General features: G+C 51.3%; 1 protein-coding gene across 1 annotated transcript in view; it reads left to right on the top strand.

The window, feature by feature from the left end:
• Positions 1 to 8,338, top strand: part of LRRC16B (leucine rich repeat containing 16B) — a 59,125-nt gene extending 50,787 nt beyond the window's left edge. Inside the window, 5 exon segments of the mRNA XM_015413516.1 lie at positions 40 to 106; positions 1,626 to 1,715; positions 3,163 to 3,305; positions 6,257 to 6,398; positions 8,118 to 8,338. Coding sequence (XP_015269002.1) covers positions 40 to 106; positions 1,626 to 1,715; positions 3,163 to 3,305; positions 6,257 to 6,398; positions 8,118 to 8,338 — 663 coding nt within the window.
• Positions 8,339 to 8,706: the final 368 nt, after the last annotated feature.

Below are 8,706 nucleotides of genomic sequence, written 5' to 3'. Positions count from 1 at the left end.
CCACACCTGGGACTCACGTGCTTTGTTGGCTTGTTCCAGAGCGTGGACTTGGAGCGAGGAGGGAGTATGCGGGACCAACACAGAAGACGCTCCTCGGATGACTCAGGTTATAGTGCTTCCCCAGACCTTGGCATGAGTCTTGCTTCTTTCCCCAAGTCTCCTAAGCAAATCTTAATCTCCTCAGTGCGGTTCCTAGAGATGTTTGGTCCGTCAGTCCCCGCATGGAACGTAACACACATTTTTTACTGCCTACAGAGTTGCGTGCATTTCAAAAATTCAGATTTTCGCAAATTTAAAACCGAATTTTCAGCATCCGATTAAAATCCAGAGACACAAGTCAGCCAAATTCCGATCGGGTTCATGGAGACTTAATCTTTAATCTTGCTGTAATCTTCCCTGTTTAAGCATGCTTAAAGATGTTTTTAATCCCTCTTGTCGAAGTCACTGGGATTTAAACGTGCTGAGCCTTGCCTGTATCGTGGCCCCTAACTTGTAATATCTTGCTCCTAAAAATTGTTAACTCAATCATGTTAAGTAGGTGACTTGTCAAATCAGTATTTTACAGTTTCTCCCCTCTCTCCCGCCAAACAACCCCAAGACTATCTATTTATTTATTCAATTTATACCCCGTCCTCCCCGCTGAGGGTGGCTTACATAAAAGTGAATATATAAATACAGTTGAAATTATCATAGGTCCCAGTCACACGAGCGGGATACTGCGCCACTGAAAGGAGGCAAATTAGAGCCGGAGCAAAAAGAACCGCGGTAGCGCGATTCGACGCACCCCCGTGGCTCAGTGCTCGGGTCTTTGGCAGGTGATCAGATGTAGCGCGACAAAACAGACATTGTGCGTTTGTGCACATGTGTGAGACGGGGAACGGCGCTGGCTGCGACGGGCTACCAGCGCTTCCCCGATCAGATGCCTGGAGTTGCCGCGCGTCATCTGGAAGGTAGTGCTCCTGGAGATCAATCAAAATTACATCAGTTCCTCTGGAGAAAATGGTGGACTCAGTGTCATTATACCCTGCTGAGGTCGCCATAGCAAATTGACACTGTGTCCAAGGCCGGGGCACCCGCCCAGAGCCTCTTTCTAGAGGCCGTTGTGATTATTTCCACAACGGGCCTTTTTCCTAGTTCAATTATAAAACAATTCATAACTAAGAATATTGTAAACATAAGAATTATGATAAGACACAGAATGTGAACTTTTTTGGACAAAACTAGTTGTTTCCTGCTTTGCTTCAAGGTCTGTACCCCAGGGGTGACCTTGGGCAACTTGAAAACTTTGTGCCCTTGACCTTTTCTCCCAGTTCTCTGTAAAATGGGTGAGCAGGAAGATTCAAGTCCAACAAGATTTTCGGCATACGGGTTTTTGGGTACGAACTTTCGAAAACCAAAGCTCCCTCCATCAGGGTTAATGAAGGCAGCTTTGCCTCTCGAACGCTCATACCCCGAAAATCTTGTTGATCTCTCTGAACTCAAGTATGGCTGTCCTACCACATCCCAGATGGCTACCCTCTGAAAAGCGATGAGGCCTCTTTCCCATAGCTGTCTATCTGTCTGTCTGCAGCCTTGGTCTCTGGTGTCTGTGAAAATGCTGGCTCTTTTCTTTCTAAACTACGCAGGGCAAGGCGGGTGGAGACCCCACCCCCCATCGCAGGGCTCCAAGCCGGGTTTTGCCACCATCCGTCGGGCTGAAGCCACCTGGGCCATCGGTGAGTCCGGGCTGGGCGTGTCCCTATTCAGGGCACCGGCTGCCGCGGAGATACATCCTTTGGCTGTTCTTTCACACGGTGCCAGCTAGGGGGCGTGAGATGGCTTTTAGCAGTGGCTGTTAGCTAGGAGGCTGTGCCCTGAATGGCTCAGGCTAGTCTGATCTTATCAGGTCATGGAAGCTAAGCAGGGTGGACCCCGGTTAGCACTTGGGTGGGAGGCCGCCGAGGAAATCCGGGACTGCTACGAAGACCCAGGTAGTGAAAAACCACCTCTGTTTGTGTTTTGCCTTGACCTGGATGGCCCAGGCCGGCCCAATCTCGTGCCCTATCCAGGGCCCGGCGCTCTAGGCGAATGCCTAGTTCGCCTAGTGGGTGAGCCGGCCCTGCCCAAGGAAGTTCGGGATCACTAGGCAGAGACGGGCAATGGCAAACCACTTCTGTAGGTCTCTTGCCTTGAAAACCCTACGGGTTTACCGGAGATTGCTTGCAACTTAACAACGCTTTCCACCACCGTTAGCCAGGACAGTTCAGCAGAACCTCCATGTGCAAAGGCAGTGTATCTTTGAATACCAGTCGCTGGGAATAAATGCGGATGCCGATGTCCATCATGTTCTGAGTTTCCCAGAGATGATAATGGGGAAAGGTCACTGATGTGGTCCAGCAGTTTGATGTAGTGGTTAAGTGTGCGGACTGTAATCTGGGAGAACCGGGTTTGATTCCCCACTCCTCCACTTGCAGCTGCTGGATGACCTTGGGCAAGCCATGGTTCTGTCGGAGCTGTTCCCTCAAGGACAGTTCTCAGAGCTCTCTCAGGCCCACCTGTACCTCACAGGGTGTCTGTTGTGGGGAGGGGAAGGGAAAGGAGTTTGTAAGCCGCTCTGAGACTCCCTTGGGTAGTGCAGGGCGGGGGATACATCCAATCTCCTCCTCCTCCTCCTCCTCCTCCTCCTCCTCCTCTTCTTCTTCTTCTTCTTCTTCTTGTCTCAGAGTTTTTCAGTTAACTATGTTGATTGTCAGTCCGGCAGGGTGGGGGGCTGGAGGAAAAAGCTGTCAGGACTGTATTCATGATGGCATTTGATTAGTTCTGCTTATTGGAAGTTCTAAGTTATTGATTTTCATTAGCGGGTTTTTTGTATTTCATCATATTATTATTTACATTGTAAGCTGCCTGGAGTTCCTATAAGGTAGAAAGGCGGCTGATAAATGTTAAAATAAACAATACATCAAACAAATTAGCAGGTAATGACCATGCACGAAGTCACCATCTGCATGAGTCTTACGAAAAAGAGCCGTTTCTGTCAGAGCTCTCTCAGCCCCACCCACCTCACAGGGTGTCTGTTGTGGGGAGGGAAAGGAGTTTGTAAGCAGCTCTGAGACTCCAAGTGAAGGGCGGGGTATAAATCCAATCTCTTCTTCTTCTTCTGTTTGCGCTCACCCACGTATGCAGCCGAAGAGAGCTCCCCGCGGGAAACCAGGGGACAGGAGCCCCAGCAAGATACCCCCCAGGAAGGAAGGCAGAACGGGGCAGATGAGAGTGGGGGTTTGCCGACCCCCAGCTCCGAGAAGGAGAGTTTGATGGCACCAGTGAAGGTGAGCGGATGGATCTGATGGGTGAGGCTGTGGCGTGGTGATCAGAGGACTCGCTTTGGATGTGGAAGGTCCCCGGTTCAATCCCCGGCATTTCCAGTTTAAAGGATCGGGACCCAGCCGTGAATGACCTTTTTTATGAGCAAGATGTTGCAAATCAGAGGCCACGATACAGGCAGAGTTCAGCACCTTTAAATCACATTGGTTTGGACAGGAGAGATTAAAGCATGTTTTAAGGATGCTTAAACAGGGGAGATTAAAGGATGATTAAAGATTAAGTCTCCCATCAAGATCCTGCATTTAAAAAAATCCCAATAAAAATATATTAGCAAAAATGAGACAATTGAAAAACCAGTTAGATATGTTAGAAATGAAAAGAGGTGTGGGGATGAAACTTTTAAAACAGAGGCATTTGGGACATGTGAATAAACCTGGCAGATATTTGGTGTATTGCCTTCGGAAGGAGAACGAAAAAGGAGTAATAGCTTGCATAAGGAAAGGAGAACAAATTACTTATGCAGAATAAGAAAAAGAACATTTTATTAATGTTCATTCAGGATTGTAGAAAATGAAGTGTCTTTCAGAAAATGAAATAAGAGAATATTCTGACTACAAAGTTTAAGACCATAAGACCATAAGAGAAGCCAATGTTGGATCAGGCCCATGGCCCATCCAGTCCAACACTGTGTGTCACACAGTGGCCAGAAATACCAGGTGCCGTCAGGAGGTCCAGCAGTGGGGCCGGGACACTAGAAGCTCTCCCCCTGTTGCCCCCCACCCCCAAGCACCAAGAAGACAGAGCATCACTTGCCCCAGAGTTCCTATCTATCCCTTGTGGCTAAGAGCCACTGATGGACCTCTGCTCCATATGTTCATCCAGTTCCCTCTTGAAGCTGTCCATGCTTGTAGCCGCCACCACCTCCTGTGGCAGTGAATTCCAGGTGTTAATCACTCTTTGGGTGAAGGAGGACTTCCTTTTATCCAGAACACAGAAAAATCTTAAATTAAACAATAGCAATACAAGAAGTTTCCCAGATGATTAAAAATATGAAAAAGGAGGTCCTGGAGAGTGGCTGTCAGTCAGAGTAGACGAGACCTTGAGAGACCGAGGGAAGGGTCTGACTCCGGAGAAAGCTGGGTTCCTTGAGACAAGGAGAATTGTAGGTGGCCTGGGTGGCTGGAGGGATTTTGGAGCAAAGAAAATTTGCAGTGAGCTGCAGTGAACTGTATCGCCAAACTGGACACACTCCTATTGCGGCGAGAGCCACATGTCTCATTTGCAAAATTGGGAGATGCCTCTCCCTAGCGTCTGGGCCTGGAGAGGCAGTGGGTACTCACGGACACCTGGGTTGCTCTCATCTAAAACAACATTGCAAGGGTACCAGAAATCAGACCCGTTTGCCCTTTTCTTCCTTGGCTGGGTGGATTTAGCTTTCCCTGGCTGGGTGGATTTATTAAGGGGCTCTTAAGCAGAAGGTCCTCTCCTTTCCCTTCTCACCATTCTCCTTCTTTCCTGTCTTCTTCTCCCTTCTCCTTCTCCATCTTCTTTTCTCTTCTTTGTGTTTTTCTTCTTCTCTGTCTTCTTTCCTCTTGTCTTTTTTTCTCTTCTTCATGTTCTTCTTCTTCTCTGTCTTCTTTCCTCTTGTCTTTTTTTCTCTTCTTTCCTTTATGTAGAGTTCCACAACCGGTATCCCTGAGCCCACGTACTTGTTTCTTTTTAATGCCTTGTACCTTTTTAATGCCTTTTCCAGCTTGCATACCAGTATATACTAGCGTTGCCAACTATGGGCTGGGAAATGCCTGGAGATTTGAGGGTGGAGCTTGGGAAGGGCAGTTTGGGGAGGGGGCTCTGCAGAGATTAGATGCCATAAAGTCCTCTCCTCACTGAAAACAGCCACTTCCTTCAGGGAAACTGATCTCCGTTGCCTGGAGATGGGCCCCACCTGGACACTGAAGCCAAAAGAGAGAGACCACGGGAGGAGACGGAAATCCAAACAAAACATGTGACAAAGATAACGAGAAGTCGATAAAGATAATATGCAAAATTGTTTACTATAACAATTCTGTAGAAGACTCTCTTCTTATATTGCTCACACGCAACGGATTTTGCGCAGCTGTGAAGAGAGTCAACATGGGGTGCTTCCTTCAAGAGTTGATAGGTGGACATTGATAAGAATTGTGACTGCTGCACGCTCAGATAAAGCAATCCTGTGAAACGAATATTTTTTACCTTGCGCAAAATCCATTGCGTGTGAGCGATATAAGAGAGTTTTCTACAGAATTATCATAGTAGACAGACAGACAACCTTTATTGGCTTGTAGATCATCATAGTAAACAATTTTGCATATTATCTTTATCGACTTCTTTTTGTCACGGGTGTTTTGTTTGGATTCCCACCGGGGCGTTGGCATCCCAAGTAGCTGCACAAATGGTCACAGAGGCCCAGTCAGAGGCCCAGCGCTTTCTGTTTCCAAGCACACTGTTGCTGTAGGACCTGTTCTAGATATCTCACAAACAGGAGAGCAGGGAATATGAAATAGTCTGCTTTGGAGGACATCTTTATGCTGCTATAAGGATATGCCAGCATTCGAGTTTTACAGGATTCTTATTGGGGTAAAGAAAGCGGGCATAATTTTTTTTATTTATTTAATTTATATCCTGCCTTCCCCCCCCCCCCAATGGGGGCCCGAAGCAGCTCACATCTTTCTCCTTTCCTCCATTTTATCCTCTCAAGAGCCCTGCAAGGTAGGTTAGGCTGAAAATGGCGCGACTGGCCCAAGGTCATCCAACAAGGTTCCATCGCCGAGGGGGGATTCGAACCTGTGTTTCCCAGATCTTAGCCCGACGCTTTAACCACTATACGGCACTGGCTCTCCCGTGTTGTTTCACGGCAGTTCCAGAAGGGTGCACTTGAGTCCCCCCCCACCTACCTTGTGTCGCTTCCGTCTTTCAGCAATTCAGGGAACCCTCGACCGCACCGCGGCCTCCCAAACCTGTCGCCCTCCCCCGGGGCCGGAAACCCCCCAGCCAGCCCGAGAGAAGCCGAAGCAATGAGGAAGCAGGCCTAGCCGGAGGGGCTGCCCCGGAAGATACACGTACGTCACCCCCAATAGCCCCGCCCCGCTGCAGACCCGAAGAACCGGAGAACGAAGGTGACGTGAGATTGGAGAGGCACGGTGGAGTGTCTCCACATGAGGGGAGCTCCGGTTAAGCCCGGAGACTGGCTGATGCAGGCCGGGGCTCAGAGGTAGAGCTCATGCGTTGCAGAGAGTCCAGTTCCTGGAGGGACGTTCTCTGCCTGAGACCCGAGAGGGCCAGTCAGGGTTGCCAGAACTGGCCTAGATAGACTGGCGGTCTGATGTTGTGCTAGGCAGCTTCGTTTAAGAACCCAGGGAGAGCCCTTCTGGATCAGACCGGTAGTCCATCTAGTGCAGCATCCAGGCCTATGTCAAGGGTGGGGCTTTGGGGGGGGGGGGCTCGGCCCCCTTTCTTAAAGGCACAGCCCCACAAGGATTTCTCCTGTAAATGTTTTTTTCCAATCGTTTAAAAACATTTTGTAGAGGTGTTTGCTCCTTGGAGCAGAGCGGGGTGCTGTAGCTGACTCATTCCCGCACAGAGCAAGGGGGTTGGAGTAGGTGACCTCTAGGATCCCTTCGAACTCCGTGTCAAGAAACTGGTCTCCTTTAAGAGAGTTTCCCTGCCAAAGTCTTGGCTTTCTTATAGAGATCATCACCTCCACCTTTCCGGCTTGTTATCAGAAGGGTCTCTTAGGCTGGCAGAAGTGATTAACTTGCAGCAGCTGAGAACTGTTGTCTAAAGTGGTTGACAGCTTGCAGTTGAGAGAGCTATCCTGGTCACAGCTTCCTATGGCTTTTCTCTCTGCACTGAGAACTTCAGCCCCACCAGGAAAAAATGTGCCCCTCAAGCCACAACATCCTAGCTACGGGCCTGGCAGCATCTAGTGACCACCCAGTTCCTCTGGAGGTCCAACAGCAATGCACGGAGTCCAAGGCCTTCCCCTGACGTTGCCTCCTAGCACTGGGATCCAGAGGGTTGACTGCCTCTGAACGTGGAGGTTCCCTTCAGTAACCACGGCTAGTAGCCGCTGATCGACCTCTCCTCCGTCAGTCTGCCTCACCCCCTTCCAAAGTGGTCTCTGTCTGTGGCCATCACGGCATCCTGGTTTGTTTGTGGAGAGCCAGGTGGCTGATCCAACCGTTGGCTCGTCTTGTTTGGCCTCTGAAGGTGGCAAGGGCCTTGGGAGCCCTCAGCAGGCCTGTAGCACGTGGACCTTGGGGGGGGGGGGGGTCTCCAGCAATGTTCCCTCTCAGCTGCGGAGTCTGGTGAGCAAAAATTCTAGTCTGCGAGCGACCGGCATTAAAGTGGTGGGCGGGCGATTTGGCTGCTGCAGAAATCAGTTCGCTCTGGAGCCCTCCTTCCGGAGCCAAGGCAAAAATGTGTGAGCCGGAGGCTAAAAAAACGGTGAGCTAGCTCACACGAACTCAGCTTAGAGGCAACAGTGGCAGGACCCCACCCCCCACATCACCACTAGGGGGGGCCACATTCACATGAGCAGCCACCAACCCCAGTGGAGCGGCTCGCTCCTGCCGTGTTCCCAAGGGGTGTGTGTGAGAGAGAGGGGTTAAAACGGAGAAGGCGCAGGGGAGTGGACTCCCCTGGAGAAAGGCAGGTGTCCCCTAGGCCTCCACCCTGCGGCACCTCCCAGCCAGTTCCTCCCGGAGGGCTAGTTCCTGCTGGTGAGGAGGGAGAGAGGGGGATCCGGGGCTCTCGTAAGGCTCCCGTTTCTCTTCCAGGGGACCCCGAGGTGGGGAGGAAGGCAGCCCCTCTCAAACCAAAGAGGACGCGGCGGGCGCAGTCGTGCGACAAGCTGGATTCCGATCGGGGCCATCATCCGGGCTCTGGAGGTGAAACTCCCCCGCCTTTCCCCGGGGCTTCCGCGATGGGACCTTCAAGGGGCAGAGGAGGTCACAGGACGCCCCGGCGCACAAGGGGTACTCGGATGTCTCCCGTTTAGAATCTGTGATCGGAGAGGGGCCCCTCTGCAGTGGGGGAAAAGTAACCCCCCCCCCCGAAGGCAGGGTCTGGGGCCCTGCCAGCTACTGTGAACGGCAGAGGAAAGGGTCGGGGTCAGAGGGGAGTGGAGAAGTGGGGGGCAGTTGGAGAAGGCCTGGTGGGTCCCCCGGGGACTGTGAAGAGGTCCCCAGGGGAATGATTTCTGCACGGCTTGCATGAACCCCCCCCCCACGTGGCACGCTTTAAAGTGTGCGAAGGCCACACCCGAGCATCCCTCCGAAAGCTTTGGTTTCCCTGCCGCTCACCACCTCTCCTTTCTTCCCCGACCCACACCCCCTCCCCCCTCACCCAGGGGCCCGTAACACCCCC

The sequence above is a fragment of the Gekko japonicus genome, unplaced genomic scaffold, assembly GCF_001447785.1.
Source record: "Gekko japonicus isolate JY-2015 unplaced genomic scaffold, Gekko_japonicus_V1.1 scaffold1098, whole genome shotgun sequence".
NCBI classification, from domain to species: domain Eukaryota; kingdom Metazoa; phylum Chordata; class Lepidosauria; order Squamata; family Gekkonidae; genus Gekko; species Gekko japonicus.
This window is presented reverse-complemented; position numbering and strand designations above follow the sequence as displayed.